At 36.0% G+C, this 18,040-nt stretch overlaps 1 protein-coding gene across 9 annotated transcripts in view; it reads left to right on the top strand.

Moving 5' to 3' along the window:
- Window positions 1–18,040, top strand: part of PLS1 (plastin 1) — a 115,378-nt gene that overhangs the window by 74,797 nt on the left and 22,541 nt on the right. For all 9 annotated transcript variants that reach the window (XM_047726918.1, XM_047726968.1, XM_047726936.1 and 6 more), the window contains 7 exons: window positions 252–333; window positions 2,750–2,915; window positions 2,997–3,139; window positions 6,013–6,108; window positions 7,575–7,767; window positions 12,436–12,514; window positions 16,964–17,078. In XM_047726918.1, the coding sequence (XP_047582874.1) occupies window positions 252–333; window positions 2,750–2,915; window positions 2,997–3,139; window positions 6,013–6,108; window positions 7,575–7,767; window positions 12,436–12,514; window positions 16,964–17,078 (874 nt within the window). The remainder of the gene's footprint in view (window positions 1–251; window positions 334–2,749; window positions 2,916–2,996; window positions 3,140–6,012; window positions 6,109–7,574; window positions 7,768–12,435; window positions 12,515–16,963; window positions 17,079–18,040) is intronic.

An 18,040-nucleotide genomic window follows, 5' to 3' on the forward strand; every position in this document is an offset into this window, starting at 1 on the left:
TTAAAAATTATATGAGGAAACGCTAAGATTACTATTGGAATGAGTGATGGATTTGTTTTAGGTTACAGAATATTTCTTAGATTTTAAAAAGTAAGTCCCTGACATGAATCACAGTATATTTTAAAGAGGTGGATTGTTATAACTGTTTTGTTTACTTGCAAAAACAAACTAAAAAGTCTTAAATAATTTAGCTTAAATAATTTATCTTAAACTGGGAGTCTTAAGCTTAATTATTGCCATTTTCTCTGTAGCAAAATGATCAACTTATCTGAACCAGATACAATTGATGAAAGAGCCATTAATAAGAAAAAGCTCACCCCTTTCACTATTTCTGTAAGTATTTGCCCTTTGCTAATAATCATGTTACTGTGTTGTAAAATGTAAGGCCTTTATTAGTGGGTTCTCAGGCCCGGGTAAAACTTTTTTTACTCCACAATTGCATTGAGAAATAATTAACATATTTCACTGTGTAAGTTTAAGGCATACAGTGTGATGGTTTGATTTGCATATATTGTGAAATGATTATTACAATAGGTTCAGCTAACATGCACCTTCTTATTTAGGTACAATAAAAAGAAAAGAGAGAAAAAAAGAGAAAAAGGACAAAAATTTTCTCCTTGTGATGAGAACTCATAGGACCTACTCTCTTAACACCTTTGCTACATACCATATAGCAGTATTAGCTAGTCATCTTGTTGTACATGACATCTCTAGTACTTAATTATCTTAAAACTGCAAGTTTGTATCTTTTGACCACCTTCCTCCAGGTTTTCCTCCTCCCACTCTTTGCCTCTGGTAACCCCAAGTCTGATCTCTTTTTCTATGAGTTTGGTAATTTTTGCTTTGTTTTGTTTTACATTTCACATATGAGTGAGGTTATAGAATATTTATCTTTGTCTGTCTGACTTATTTCGCTTAGCATAATGCCTTCAAGGTCCACTCATGTAGAACGTCAGATTTAACATAATTTCAGTTGCCTATAAAAGCTAGGTTTTATTAAATAAAAATTCATCTGTATTTTGTACTGAATGAAATAAAGATTCAAAGTGCTTTGAATGAGGGTGCCCGGGTGGCTCTGTTGGGTAAGCATCTGACTTGATCTTAGCTCAGGTCTTAATCTTGGTGTTGTGGATTCAAGCCCCAGCGTGGAAGCCACTTAAAACAGAGAAGCAAACAAACATTGTTCAGAGTGCTTTGGACGAACTTTACTTAAGATACTAGTATTCAGGTTATATTATTGTAATCATTGAGTTGCTTTTATTAATGATTATTTTCTTGATGCTGTTGTTCTTGGTGAAAATAAGAGTACTGTTTAGTTTTACCATATTTTACTATTTCATAGAATTTGAACTATTCTTTTTCGCTATATTGTTCTGTAGTCAGCTTCTCTGTTCAGGTCTTGTTAAAGTGCAGGAGTCTATAGTCACTACATTATAAAATAGTCACCCCTCAAAATCTCTAGAGCAGGGCCAGGTATCAACAGATACTAAGTACTTACTGTGGCAGTCACTGTTGTAAACAACTGCATGAATTATCTCTCTGAATTTTCCTGGCACCTTTAAAATACGGTGGATACTACAGTTTTACAGATGAGAAAACTGAGGCACTGAGAGGTTACTCGGTGGCAGAACCAGGATGTGATTCCCAGTGATCCCTTCCTTCTCTTGACAAATATAATCCTTAATTTTGCTAAAGTTTTTAAGCCTCTTTTATAAGGAAGCTACAACCTTAGTGCAGTGGTACATGGTGAGTCCTGGAGTATCCAAGGGTACTCCCAATTCCTATATCTTTGAGAAGTATGAATTGGATGTTGACTAACATGGCTTTCTTGTCTTCCGCTATTGCATATTCCTAGCAGAAACTACCATTCTTGAAGAAGCCCATTTCTGATCGCAATTGCCATAGGTTTATTTTCTTTCACATCTTGTGTCAAGATGCTTTGCTTAATGTCTAGAATGTTGAAAATATTCATACATCTTATTTTAGGATATATGTGTCACATAACTTTTTATGGCACTGACTCTGAAATACAGCCCTTATCAGTGCTGTACAAACTTATTGTCTGGTTTTACTTTTAATGTGTGTATGCAGTGCATTAAAGAAAATAAGGAAAAAATATTCTGTAGCTGTTTTGCAATAACTACAGGATGGGTCTGAGGGAGCTAAAACTTTTACAATTATATTTTTAGAGATGACATTTTTCCAATATGAGTAGGTGGTAATAGTGTAGATCTTTAGGAGGCTGGAAAGAGTATACTAATGTAGAATGAAAAAAGATCTCTGGGAAGGAGCAAAGTGTTACTGTGGATATTAAATCTGTCTTGTTTTTTTAGTAATTTTAGAGCTCTGGGAATAGATTGGCTAGAATACTACCAGTTTCTCATGAAACTTTATCCAAAAGAAGCCTCATTCATTTATAAAAGATTGTAAAGTTGTGATAATATAGTTTTTTTACCTCATGATGATGGGTTTATATAGTATCATGATGTACAAAAGAAGAGAAATACGAAGGGATGAAAATGACATACAGTAACTATGAAAGCAAGGGAATGAGATCAAGTAGTAAAGTGCTGGTTAAAACCATGGGGTTGTTTTTTTTCTTTTGTAGTAGTATTTTGCTTGTATAAATACTACTTATGTTTCAAAATCTGAATTCTCACAATCTGTTGCTTCTTATTTACCTTCGCAACTTGTCAGTAAGACTTTGGAAAGTACTTTCTCACAGGTAATTTTCTTTGTGGCAATTCAGGAAAACTTAAACCTAGCCCTGAATTCTGCCTCAGCCATTGGTTGTAGAGTGGTCAACATTGGTGCCCAGGATCTCAAAGAAGGAAAACCTCACTTGGTCTTGGGACTTCTCTGGCAGATCATCAAAGTTGGTCTTTTGGCTGATATTGAGATTTCCAGGAATGAAGGTAAGATCATCAAAAATATTTGCTTTTCATTAACATATACCTACTCTGGGAAGAATTTATATTTCATTGTTTTCCTTTCAGCTCTGATTGCATTGCTAAATGAAGGTGAGGATCTAGAAGAGCTGATGAAGCTTTCTCCAGAGGAATTACTGCTGCGATGGGTGAACTACCATCTGACCAATGCAGGATGGCCCAACATCAAAAACTTCAGCCAAGACATTCAGGTTTATATTTTAATGTTCGTAACTGTGATATAAAAGAAGGATGTAGAATGTGAAAAAAAAATGTTCAAAATTAATTTCAAACTGAAGTTTAATGCATAAGGCCAAAGTGTAGAAAAATGAAATTTTGCATTTCTCTCTCTGAGGTGGATCTTCCGATTATAATTGCAAAATCTTTTTATTTAAAAAAGAACTGGTTTAAATGGCTGGTTACCAGAAGGGTGGTGGATGGGGGGATGGGTGAAATAGATGATGGGGATTAAGCAGTGTTGAGCACCAGCTGTTGTTTGGAAGTGCTGAATCACATTGTATTATACGCTGGAAACTAGCATTACAGTGTGTATTAGCTAACTGCAATTCAAATAAAAACTTAAAAAATATAGAAAGGACAAAATCTTCTTTTGCGATAAAGAAAAACTGGTTTACTGGTATTTAAGAAGAAATATAGCTTGGCTGTGAGGAGATACTAGCCCTAGCAGATTAAAGCATTCCTTCCCATTTTATATGCCACAGAGAGATTAAATTATAATGAGGATGTCAGTCTATTAATTTGGACTGAGAATTCATCTGTTCACTGGACTAGAGGTCGTTGTGGGCCTGACCAGTTCAACACTCTTACTCCCACTTTGCCAATAACAAGCTAACAGGAGACCAGATATCTGAGGGCACAGGGAATCAGTAGACAAAAGGAATTCTTTAGGTATGATTCTCAACCAAAATGGCTTGAAATACTTCCCTCCCTATCAGAAGAGCTTGTCAAGGAGCCTGTGACATTCAGTGTGCCTAATAGTTCTCCCATGGTCACTCCCTAGACATGCACTGGCATGCTTGGTCCCTGTGACTCCCTCTTCTCTATGCTTTTTTCCCCACCCAGACTAATCAGCATTGGCATTTATTTGTATTTTCTCTCTAGATATATTAATCCCTTCAGTCAGACTATGTTCTTGTCATAATGGGCTTAGATGACAATCTCTTTGAAGTGACATTATATTTCTCTGCTTTCAGCTATTATATGCTCATTTAAATATACATTTTGGGGGGCTCTCGTACTTTAAAATTCAGTTCACCAAATACTTATTAAACCCCTCCTATGGGGTCGTATGCCAGGTATAGGGGATGTGAAGATTTAGCTCTTGAGAAGCTGTCCAGTTATACAGGGAGATAAACATCTAGGAGATGGATAATTCATTTATCTATTGCTATATAATAAGCCACTCAGAACTTAATAGCTTAAAATCACAATATCGTTTCTCATGATTCTGTGGGTTAATGCAGCTTGGTTAAGTGGTTCTGTTTCAGATGCGTTTGTTTGGGATCACTAAGTCACTTACATTCAGCTGTCAGTTGGGCTGGTCTGGAGGGTGGGTGCACAAGGGCACCACTCCCATGTCTAGTGCCTCGCAGAGTCTCCAGGAGGCCTTTCCATGTGGCTAGCTAGTACTTCCTCATAGCTTGATCATTTCAGATAGCTGGACGTCCTCCATGGAGACTCACTTCAAGAGGGAAGAAGCAGAAGCTCCTAGGGCTTGGGCTTGGAAGCCCCAGTACCTCACTTGCCCGGCATTCTGTTGTTCAGAACAAGTCACAGGGCCAGTCTGAGTTAAATGGGGGAAGGCTTCCAGAAGATAATACTTGACCCTCATCTTTTTTTTAATTAATTATTTTTATTAACATATAATGTATTATTTGCCCCAGGGGTACAGGTCTATGAATTGTCAGGCTTACACACTTAATAGAACTCAACATTTCACATACCCTCCCCAATGTCCATAATCCAACCACCCTCTACATAACCCCCTCCCCCTGGCAACACTCAGTTTGTTTTGTGAGATTAAGAGTCTCTTATGGTTTGTCTCCCTCCGTATCCCATCTTGTTTCATTTTTTCCTTCTCTACCTCCAAACCCTCTGCCTCTCAAATTCCTCATATCAGGGAGATCATATGATAATTGTCTTTCTCTGATTGACTTATTTCATTTAGCATAATACCCTCTAGTTCCATCCATGTTGTTGCAAATGGGAAGATTTCATTTCTTTTGATGGCTGCATAGTATTCCATTGTGTATATATACACCACATCTTCTTTATCCATTCATCTGTTGATGGACATCTAGGCTCTTTCCATAGTTTGGCTATTGTGGACATTGCTGCTATAAACATTCGGGTGCACGTGCCCCTTCGGATCACTACATTTGTTTCTTTAGGGTGAATACCCAGTAGTGTAATTGCTAGGTCATAGGGTGGTTCTATTTTCAACTTTTTGAGGAACCTCCATGCTGTTTTCCAGAGTGGCTGCACCAGCTTGCCTTCCCACCAATAGTGTAGGAGGGTTCCCCTTTCTCTGCATCCTCACCAATATCTGTCGTTTCCTGGCTTGTTAATTTTAGCCATTCTGACTGGTGTGAGGTGGTATCTCATTGTGGTTTTGATATGTATTTCCCTGATGCTCAGTGATGCGGAGCACTATTTCATGTGTCTGTTGGCCATCTGGATGTCTTCTTTGCAGAAATACCTGTTCATGTCCCCTGCCCATTTCTTGATTGGATTATTTGTTCTTTCGGTGTTGAGTTTGATAAGTTCTTTATATATTTTGGATACTAGCCCTTTATTTGATATCTTGACCCTAATCTTAATGGATGCTTGGGAGTATCGATAAATGAAAAGGTGAGGAAAGATATTCCAGGTATAGGGAATGATGTTGCTAGAAGCTGTGAGGTATGATACCAGCATAGTGCATTCAGGAGCCTGTCAGTAAGAAGTTACTAAGTTATTCCATTCTTTAAGACGAGGACAATTTCTTCAGTTTGAGTACTATTTTCCTAAATCAAATGATGCTTTTATTCATTTAAAAAATTCTATTTCATGTCTTTCCTTGAAGGATTCAAGAGCCTATTTTCATCTGCTTAATCAGATTGCACCTAAAGGTGAACAGGGTGATAAACCTGCCATTGCCATTGACCTTTCAGGATTTAATGTAAGTACAGTTTTTAATTAAAGATTTTTTTTTTTTTAAATAAATTTAAAAAATTTTTTTTTACTATTTTAACCATGTTTAAGTGTACAGTTCTTTGGCATTAAGTACAATTGCAGAGTGTACAGCCATCACCACTATCCATCTCGAACTTAAACTTAAGGAAAATTTTAAACATAATAAAACAATTCACAAACTCAGTATAATGAACTACCCTGTGCTCATCCCCCAGGTTCAACAACTATCAACTCATAATCAGTCTTTAGTCATTTATCACCTATCCTTCCTCTCCTGTGTTATTTATTTTTTTTGAAGATTTTATTTATTTATTTGATAGACAGAGATCACAAGTAGGCAGAGAGGCAGGCAGAGAGAAAGGAAGGGAATCAGGCTCCCTGCTCAGCAGAGAGCCCGATGTGATGCGGGGCTCCATCCCAGGACCCTGGGATCATGACCTGAGCTGAAGGAAGAGTCTTTAACCCACTGAGCCACCCAGGCACCCTCCCTCCTGTGTTATTTTGAAGCAAATCCTAGACATCATATCATTTCACTGATAAGTATTTCAATATGTATTTCTAGAAGATAAAGAAACATTAAAAATATAATACCTTGGGGCACCTGGGTATTATATTTTTAAATGTGATAATCACCGGGGCCCCTGGGTGGCTCAGTGGGTTAAAGCCTCTGCCTTCGGCTCAGGTCATGATCTCAGGGTCCTGGGATCGAGCCCCGCATCAGGCTCTCTGCTCAGCGGGGAGCCTGCTTCCCCCTCTCTCTCTCTATGACTGCCTCTCTGCCTACTTGTGATCTCTGTCTGTCAAATAAATAAAATCTTAAAAAAAAAATTTTTTTAAATGTGATAATCACCATCTTCAGTCTTATGTTCATTGTCCTTTTGCTTCTCTTTTTATATAGTTTTCTTTCAACCAAATATATCCCTTACAAAATTAAATTTTTTATTTTACTTTTCATTTATTTTTTGTAAAAAAAAAAAAGTAGTTAAATTCCTAGTATTGTTTTGAACATATATGGCTAAGAGTCACTCACATTGTTCAATGTCACTGTGTAAATATGAGACAGTTTATTTGTCTCCTTTCCTGTTGACAAGCATTTAGTTTGTTTCCAGGATTTTGCACTTGTGAAAAGTCCTGTTCTTTTAAGTTTAATAATTTCCTATTTGTATCCCAACTTGTTTTTCATTGAGAAAAGAGTCTACTGGAAATATTATTCAGAGTAAAATGGGTAGATAACTAAACTTCTTAGCCAGAAGGTGTTCTGATATATGATCTTGACCAAATTATCTATAATTTGACCAGTAGGAGCTGACTGATACAAAATTTGAGAGGTTGTTTTAATCTATCATTTAATATATTTCCAGAAAATTGCTTGCTTTTAAATACATATGTCAATAAAAAATATGCCAATCAAAAGTTTAACGTTGACCATTTTTGTTCTATTTTGTTGTTTAGGAGAAAAATGACCTAAAGCGTGCTGGACTCATGCTTCAAGAAGCAGATAAACTGGGCTGCAGACAGTTTGTTACTCCTGCAGATGTGGTTTCAGGCAATCCTAAACTTAATTTAGCTTTTGTAGCTAATTTGTTTAACACATACCCATGCCTATACAAGCCTGATAATGACATCGATATGAATTTATTGGAAGGTATGTTCTTTCTGCCTTTAATTGCTTCACTGTTTGTATCTTCTTGTGGTAGTGACCTACTTTGCTGTCAGAGGTAGGGGATTGTGGTGGGAGATGCAGTTTACTGTGTGTAGGCATGTGCATTCATTAAAAAGTTCATATTAAGGAAAGTCATTGTTGGTTTTGTTAAAAGAGAATGCTGGGGTAAATCTTACTTGTCTGTCATCTCTCCATCAGTGTTTAGTAAAAACTATCATACATTTAAAGTAGTCTCTTAAATGACCACATAACATAACTCCACCACCAATATGGACAATGAATTATCTATTGGAAAAATAATTATTTTGTAGCTTTTTTTCCTCCTTTAAAAGCTACAGTTTGACTCCAGTATTGTTCTCTTTTTAATGTTTTTAAGGTACATGAAAAAATTTTAAATATTCATTACTTGTCTTGTTGTGTGTGGGCTATTGTTATCTGTCTCATAATTTATAATACTTTCCTGTTTTGCTTTGTGAAATGCAGATTTGACCCCTCCTAATGTAGGTACTGTATTTAGTACTTTTCTATACTCTATAAATATGTTCATTCTGAACCTTCTTTTTATTAGTACCATTTATTCTTTCTATCTGGGTTGATATTTATTTTTTGCATTGTTCATGCTGTGTTTTTTCTGTCTTAATATGCCTAAAGAATGATAACAAGGAAGAACACAAATGAAACTGAATTAGAACAGCACATCAAGGCTTGATTATGTAAACTCTCCACTGAATTTGCCTTCTATAATGATGGGATATTGTAGTTGTAAACACACCAAAAATCAGTTTTGACAATTGGATTTCATGATGTAAAGCCTTTATCCCTCTCCTTTGAACAAACACACTTATCTTTTATCACTAGTAATCTTTGGAAGGATCTGTTTAGGTTCTATTTTATATTACTTAGCTATGTTACATTTCTTGAATGTCACTGAAGCTTACGATATATGAATTGTCATAATGACAAAAACATTCTTGTTACCTAGTTCTTTCTCCCTATCTTTGTTTCCTAGCCTGTCTTCTTTTTTGTTATCATACTCTCACACGCATACCCAAACCCACACTGGTATCAGAACTAAAGGTGAAAACAGTGGCAGCAGTCAGAGGGAGGGGCCCATCCTAAAATAGTCTTACCAGTTGCCCTGGTTTGGAGAAGGCAGTCTTCAAGTAAGGATTCTTGTTGGTGGGGAGAATTTGATGTTGCAGTGTCCTTTCTCTCATGGAACCTGCCTTACTCCCTTCCTTCCCCGGGAGGGGGATAGAATGAGAAATAAGTTTCATGATCTTCTCTTTTGACTGCCACAACCAGAGTTCCAATACCCTTAACACTTTATAATTGCATCTTCTTGATTAATGAAAAAAGTTTCAGATTTAACAAATACATTCTTTGAGGAATATGATTAATTCATTTCTCTCTTCCTGAGGTCTAGTAAAATAAGGACTATATTCTCTAAATAGATATGTAATTGAGAGGGAAGATAAAGACTATGTTCTCAAAATAAAAAAAGACTATATTCTCCACACAGGTATGTAATTGAGTGGGAAAATAGATAAAGGAGTAGATTTTTTGGCAGAGAAATTGAGGGTGAGGGATTAGAACTTTAAAAAAAATAAATAAAATGGAAGAGTGCTAGGTTTTTATCAGTCTGGAAAACTTCAAAATCCCTCTGTATCTTATAGTAGAAGGCATTGTTTAGAGTGGCATATTAAAAATGATCTGCTTTTTATAGTCACCAAGTTCTTGCTAGATATCTTTTCCAACTTGCTTGCTCTCTTATTTGTCATGTTTGAATTCTTTTGCTAGTGTTCAGCATGCTTTTGGAATTTTTCAGTGTGAATAGGATTGCTAAACATTTCCATTAGCATTTCCTCTATTTATATAAGAAGATACTATGGGAAATATTTATCAATCATCTTTATTTAGAACATATGTATATCCTTGATATGTCTGCCAAAAATGTATTTGACTCAACTGTCAATTGGAATTTTTCCTCTGTAAATTTGTTTTTATAGATTCTTATGATATTTGAAGCTTGACTTTATCACAACCCATATTCATATTCTCATTGCAAAGGATTTTATCTGTGTGGAATTAGAGAAAATTAAAAGCCCAACAAAATATAAAACCTTCATATTAAACTGAGCCAAATATGTGGGCTTCGTATAGAGAGGCCATCTCAGAATTCATTTGTGGTGATAGAAAATACATAGGCCATGTTATTACACTTTGTTCAAATTATGGTTCCACCATTTAGTATTTGAATGACTTCCATGAGCTTTGTTTTTCTCATCTATAAAACAAGATTAGTAGTACTAATTTTGAAGAACTACAGAGCAAGTTAAAATGACCTTTCATGAATGAAAGGGTTTAGCATATAGTATGTCCTCAGTAATAGGTTAGAAAGAGGAAAACATCACTTAGCACATTTAGTGAGTGTTAAATATATGTTAGTTCCTTTTCTTTCCTCTTAGTAGTCTCCTTGTAGTATATTTGTTATTTTTTTTCTGAAACTTTTGTCAATTGCAGATATCAGTTTGGCCCTAAAATTGAAATGTTTTATAGTCTTTCTATCTTTTATATCAGCAGTGAACATTTTACTTCTAAGATTGCTTTAGTTGTCTGCAATATGGACAACATTCACAATCTGGAATACATATGTTTTTGTAATGCTTTACCATGGCTCTTGCACAAATGCGTAGTGCTTCTGGCTTTGAGCATTTATTTACCAAGACAACTTGAAATGGTGTTAGATAAATAAATGCTCACTTACATAATCTATTTTACTTTCCAGGCATCAGAAATGAAAATAGTAACAATATAAGAGAACAATGGGAAGAAATATGACACCCTGGAGCTCGTAACAGTTTCAGAACTCAGTCAAAATACTAGTGTCTTTTTAAATCTTATTTGCTGTACCATCAGGTTCAGCAGAATTGGGATGTTATTTCAATTAAAAATGAGACTATTGTTACATAATCACTGTTTGTAATTTTAAAACATAAGTTGGATTTTCCCAGAAGGAAATAATGTAACATTTCCATAATTACTAGAGGAAAATCTATTACAGACTAATAAAGAAGCAGCTCAAAGGTAAATCCAAGTCACCTACATCAAACTGTTGATAGTATGCTTATATTTATGTTGCTTTGGGGAAAGTTATATATAATTTGTACTTGTTTAACAACTCCTACAAAGAGCAAGCATGATTTCTAGTAATATTTAGTTTAACTTGGATCTTTTTTAAAGGGTTTTCAAATAGGTTATTTATCATAAAGTGATAGTGGCAGATACAGCAGACTGGTCAGTTACCTTTTATGCAGGCCCGAGGGAATGGAATTTAAATTATATGGCTACACTGTTTAATAGATCAATAATTAAAGTAGATTCTGGGAACACCATTAGGTAGTAGCATAGAAAATCAAACAAAATTATAGTGGACAGATTATTTCCTGAACAGCGTCACAAAAACCAGAATCCTTTATATTTTACAAGGTTTGGTTTCTCTTCTGAGTGTGCAGGATTATTTTACCTGTGGCCCTTATTCTGAAGATGATTGCAGGGGAGGCTCCATAGGAATGGGTCTCCGGAGCTCAGATGGTTATAGATTTAGATGTATCCTTGTTCTGGGAATCCCACATGAGTCAAAGTCTAGAGTGACCTGACCTTGCCTATAGTTTAGAAGTGATGACAGGTGTAAATGTTTACAAAATGTTTTTCGCAAGTCTGGTGATGAGGTGTAAGTTAGGACATTCCATTGCTCCCTTCCTTTGCTGAAAACAGATAATACTACAGATAGTCACTTGGGATTATTTGCAGTCTAGGGGATGAATAGAAGGCAGACATGGCAAGGAGAGTATATCTCGCTCTCTGCTACTTTGTGGTACATGATAACCCACGTTTTTCTTGCAGATGGTATGAGCACTGCTACGAAGGGAACACTCAGGGAGGTTAAGTAATCACAGGTTAAATAATAGTGCCTGCAAGGAGTTTCTAACTGAGGTGATCTCTGAGGTCTAGGGACTTACTAGGATTAGATGTCTTTCTCTTAGCACCCTGTGTGGGGGCTACATCAATCTAAAATAACTCATGAAACCTGTAAAATAGTTACATCCCTTCATTGCCTATTCTTATATTACCTGTAATCCCCTCTCCCCTTCATTGCTGTTTGGTATAATTAAAATGTAAGTTCGTGTGTCCAGAAACTTCCCTGTGTAAAATAAAAACCTGTACAAATTTAGAAACACTGCATTGGGAAAAGCACAGTTTTTCTTTTGTGTTTACTGTGCTGATATTACCCTGAATGCTAAAAGAGTTTTAATTTTTAGCCAGTCCATTTTACATGTAATCATAACTACAGATAGGACCATTTAAGTTTCTCTGTCACTTTTTGGACAGAGAAACCCATGACTCAGTAGTTCACAGACATCAAAGAAAGGACTCTAGATAGAAAACTTTAGAGCAAATGGAGGCCTATATAGATGGGGCGGGGAAGGGACTTTGGCAATAAGACTTACTTTCCCCCCAAAAGATGGTAGTATCACAGAAACCACTGAAAAGTATGTTTGGCCGGTTTACACATGCCAGGATGGTTTAAAATATATTTCTTACTGCATTTTGTCCTGAATCATCAGTACAAACTTGTGTCTACTCTAGGAGAGAGCAAGGAAGAGAGAACATTTCGGAACTGGATGAATTCCTTGGGGGTCAACCCATACATTAATCATTTGTACAGGTAAATATTTTATTGTGTTTTAGTTTTATGGCCAGAGTCCAACTTTTCTAGTTTCACACCTTAGGTACGTTTACATTAGTACATTTTCTAAAAATCACAGGAATTTTAGCCAACATTTAGAATTTCAGAATCCTGGGGCGCCTGGGTGGCTCAGTGGTTAAAGCCTCTGCCTTCGGCTCAGGTCATGATCCCAGGGTCCTGGGATCGAGCCTCACATCGGGCTCTCTGCTCAGCAAGGAGCCTGCCTCCTCCTCCTCTCTCTCTCTGCCTGCCTCTCTGCCTACTTGTGATCTGTCTGTCAAATAAATAAAAATCTTTAGAATTTCAGAATCCTGGAGATTGACAATACAATGTATTTTTTATAAAAAGTATGGTATTACTTAAAAAGATCAGAATATGATGGTAGTTATAGTTTTTGATGATGTAAACAACCAATTTGGTAAAGATAATCCATCTTACTCCTTTATAATTATTGATCAGAAAAGTAAAAAATTAGCAGAATAGAGTAGTAATATTTTATAAATTGTTCTTATCATTATAATCAGTATTTTAAATTATAATTCACACTTTCTATTTGTGCCAAAATCTACCTCACTTCTCCTGTAATTTGTTGCAGATATTTGCTTCTAATTTGCAGAAATAACTTGCTTTCCCTGAGTAATTGTGATTTATCTTACTCTTTCTTGTTTAAAATGACAACACATTATCAACATTGGTAGGACTAAGAAAATATTTTACTGAACATTTTCTGTGCTGTCTGGTAGTGCTAATAATGTGTCTTTCTAGGTTTGTATAAGAAGAGACCTTCCTTCTCTCTTTATTATAGGAGCTACCAGCCTGCCTTTAAAAATGGAAAAGAACTCAACTTTTGCAAAATTATATATTAATAATTTACACACCAAGGAAACTCCTTAATGAACAATAACTAAATTATTATTTAGATATTGAACTTAAGTCTAATGCCACAAAAGACCAATTCACTGGCTAATTGAAGATTTATGATATAGTAATTTCTGCTTTTTGGTGTATATTCAAAGTCTTGTTAAAAATCTAAAGCTAGAGCACTGGGGTGGTTTAGTCGTTAAGCATCTGCCTTTGGCTCAGGTCATGATCTCAAGGTCATGGGATCGAGCCCTGCTTGGGGCTCCCTGTTCAGTGAGGAGTCTGCTTCTCCCTCTCCCATTTCCCTCTGACTTGTGCTCATTCTCTCTTACATAAATAAAATATTTTTAAAAAATTAAAAATTAAAAAATCTAAAACCAGGGCTCCTGGGTGGCTCAGTTGGTTAAACGACTGCCTTGGGCTCAGGTCATGATCCAGAGTCCCAGGATCATGTCCCGAACTGGGCTCCCAGCTCCATGGGGAGTCTGCTTCTCCCTCTGACCTTCTCCCCTCCCATGCTCTCTCTCTCTCTCTCTCTCTCTCAAATAAATAAAATATTTCAAAAAAAAATCTAAAACCAGTACTACCTTATGGTAACTGGCTTTGATGTGATGGACTAATATTTGATGAATCCTTTAAAAGTGTGTAAATTCCAGCTAGACGGCAGAGATAAATATCATTTAGACTAGAATTCTTATTATAGTAGGAAGGCAGTAAAGAAATCAGATACTGGGGGTACAGATAGGTGATGAGGAGAGGGATAAGATCTTTATAGAATAATGTGAAAAAATGTCTACAATACATATTTGAGAGAAAAGAATAATATGTCAGGGACATCTGGGTAGTACAGTTAGTGAAGCGCCTGACTCTTGCTTTCAGCTCAGGTTGTGAACTCAGGGTGTGATTTTGAGGTTGTGAGATCGAGCTCTGTGTGGGGCTCCACACTGAGCGGGGAGTCTGCTTAAGATTCTCTCTCCCTCTGTCACCCCCATCCCTGCACCCCCCTCTCTAAAATAAATCTTTTTTAAAAAGAAGAAGAATAGGTCTAGTATGATTCCATTTTTATTTTAAAATTGAGTGTATACAAAGCATTGCTAATATTGTTTGTTTATTTGTTTTGGAAAAACTGGTCATTACACTCAGTGTTATTTTATTATTTATTCTGGTCTCTATTTTATTTCTGATCTTTCTTTATTATTTCTTTCCTCTACTAAATTTTGGAAGAGTTTCTTCTTTTTCTAGTTCCTTGTAGTGTAATGGTAAGTTGTTTATTTGAATTTTTCTTAAGCATTTATAGCATAAAAAAATGGTGGGATTAAACTTCTTTCTTATCTTGCAGAAAAATTGAGTGTACACACATTTGTATATGAAGTTTTTAAGAACCTGGAGGGATGAATACCAAACCGTATGCACCCTGGTTAGTAAAGGATGGAGAGTAGTGAGAAGACTTATTTTTAATCTTAGTGACTTAAATATACTTGCTTTTTTTTTTTTTTTACACAAGCACGTAATTTTAAAAGTAAATTTCTTTTTAAATTACAAAGTAAATTTAATACTAGGGGACTAAGATTTGTTGAGTGAGACCCATGGTAACTTTCTCATAAATGTCATGATCTCTAGAGTTCTCCCTGGTTGACAGTGGAGGAGAGAATTGACAACATTTTTTAGTCAAAGTCCTGAAGTGCTAGCATAGGACTTCTAGGCACATGTAATTCGATTTTGGAAAAGAGAATTCAGAAAATTCTCAAAAGTTAACATAACCCTCAAGAGAACTGTCATATATAGAAAAATAGTAGCCAGAGGTCTAATTGGCACCAGAACCATGTGTCCATGAATTTGTGTCTAGATCATATTCCTAAACCCTAAGTTATTTTAACTCCTCTCCAGCAGTACACCAAATCTAAAGCAAACCAAAGCATTAGCATAATTTAGACTGATTTTAAATGAAAATTCTCTCCCCATACAAGTTATTTAATATATTTGAAGAACAGTTAGTCCTAGAATTTTTCTATGACTGGTTGGTTCAGAATACATCTTGAATTCTCTGGAAATCATTTCAACTCTCTGGGCTTCAGTTTTCCTATTTGCAAAACATGAATAATACCTCACCAAATAGAAGTAAGAGTGAATTCACTTCAAGTAAAAAAGAAAAATTCAGAGCCGATACAAATCCTTTAGTAATTTTTTTATATGAAACTCTCCATGTGCTTTTATACATAACCAAGTCAGCTCTTAATTGCCTTCATAATAGATGTTATCTTTCCATCACTCAGCACAGGGTCCAGTCCCCTTCATTGCCATAGAGTGTACGTCCAGAGTTGCAAAGTAACTTTCATATGAATCTTAGCAAAACAACTTGGTGAACAAGCTGTTGAGAGAGAAAAGCGACATAATACATCATAGAGCCAACAATTTAAAAAAAAAAAAACCAATGGCTGTTGCTTTATGTCCTTAGCATACAGAATTGAAAACAGACTCAATGGATATACTTTGAGCATCTCAGAAGAATGTGTTTTTCTGAATCCAAAGTAGAACTATTCTTAGTTCAGTAACGCCTACTTGCTCATAAATTCCTTCCTCTTAATCCTCATTATTTAACATGAACAGCTGCCTACTTTGTAGCTATTGTGATTTTGTATATTTTAAAAAGTTTTAAAAATCATAATACATAAGTAATACATGAACGTATTCTCACTGAACAAGTTTCAGGAAATATGTGAGTATGTAGAATGAATTAAAACATGATAATACTTCCCTTACATCTCCCATAATCCTTTTTTTCCTGCCCAGAGGTATTGCTATTAACAGTCCATAGCACATATAGGTATTTAAATACTCTCAATTTTGAAAATGAGTTTTATATATAGTAAACTGTATGCTGTGTTCTGCCACTTGCTTTTTAAAATGTAATATATCTTATAAAACTTTTCATGTTAGTACATAGAGATAAACTTTATTTCTTACTGTGGACCAGGAGTCCATGGTATGGATAGTTTATTCAGCAGCCCCCTACTTCCAGGCATTTAATTTGCTTCCAAATTAATGAATAATGTGGCAATGAATGTCTTTGTACTTATTATTTTTGTAAACATTTATTAAAATTTTTGGAGAGATTCCAAGATTAGAATTCTGGGTTGACCACTGAATTCTGCTCCTGAGACCAACATTACGCTGTATGTTACCTAGATAGAATTTAAAATTAAAAATTGAGGAAAGAACAAAAAAAGAAGTTCCGAGTCAAAGGATACATTTTGTTTTTTTAAGATTTATTAATTTTAGAGAGCGAGAGAGCACGAGCGAGTAGGGGGAGGGGCAGAGGGAAAGAAGCAAAGCAGATTCCCTGCTGAGCATGGAGCCAGACCTGGGGCTTGATCTCATGACCCATGAAATTATGACCTGAGCCTAAATCACAAGTTGGCCATTTAACTAACTGAGCCACCTAGGCACCCTTGTCTTGTCATTTTTTAAGTGTTAAATGACCCTGTTGTGTTTTTGAAGACCTAAGCCTACCTCCATTGTGCTTAATAAAATTTCCTCCTCCTTCATCATCTTTTCCTCTTGTTTTAGTGACCTTGCAGATGCTTTAGTGGTCTTTCAGCTTTATGAAATGATCCGCGTGCCTGTCGACTGGAGCCAGGTCAACAAACCTCCTTATCCTGCTCTTGGAGGGAACATGAAGAAGGTGAATGAGATAATCACCAAGGATATGTTGTTATTGTTCTAATATGAAACCAAGGATTTGGAGTTTCGTAAAGCTTAGTAACGTGTGGCTGTTCCCATGATTCTGATTTAAACCAAAATGTGTTAAGCTTAAGAGCCCTTTTAAAGATTTTATTTATTTATTTGACAGAAAGAAAATCACAAGTAGGCAGAGAGAGAGGGGGAAGCAGACTCCCTGCTGAGCAGAGAGCTTAATGTGGGGCTCAATGTGGGGCTCAATCCCAGGACCCTGAGATCATGACCTGAGCTGAAGGCAGCAGCTTAACCCACTGAGCCACCCACCCAGGTGCCCCTTAAGAGCCCTTTCATAAACATGCTTTAATAAATGTTTGGAAAGATGAAGACAGTTCGCTTTATGTAACTGTTTTTGTCTTTAACAAGTTGCACTTAATTTTCTTGGAGGTGCATCTTAACTGCTTTCCTGTAATATAATCCCCAGAACTTGCGAAATCTTTACTGGTTATTTGTTAATATCTTTCAACAGACATTTACTGATTACCTACTATCTGTACGGTGCAATGCAGAATATAAACTAGTACAGAGCATGGAGTTGGTCCTCAGAAGCCTAAGCAAATTAGATGTGTGTACAAACAACTGTAATATAGTGCAACATATATAGAAGCAAGTATTATGAGTTCTAAGGAAGAAGAGGCCACAGTCTGCATTTATCATGAGAGGTTCATGCAGGAGGTGGAATAAGGGTTTCAGAAAGGAGGCTGGAGAGGAGGCTGAGGATCAGGAAAAGGGATAGTGATGGGGACATATAAAATGCATTTCTGGGAATTGGGGGGAATATGTTGGCTATAACAGAGGATTCCAATAGGAAGAAGTAAGTATGAACCCTAAAATTTCACTTGGAGCCAGATGTTGAGAACCCTGACTGTCAGATTAAAGAGCTTGCATTTTAAACTAGAATGGGAAGCC

Source organism: Lutra lutra, chromosome 1 (assembly GCF_902655055.1).
Source record: "Lutra lutra chromosome 1, mLutLut1.2, whole genome shotgun sequence".
NCBI classification, from domain to species: domain Eukaryota; kingdom Metazoa; phylum Chordata; class Mammalia; order Carnivora; family Mustelidae; genus Lutra; species Lutra lutra.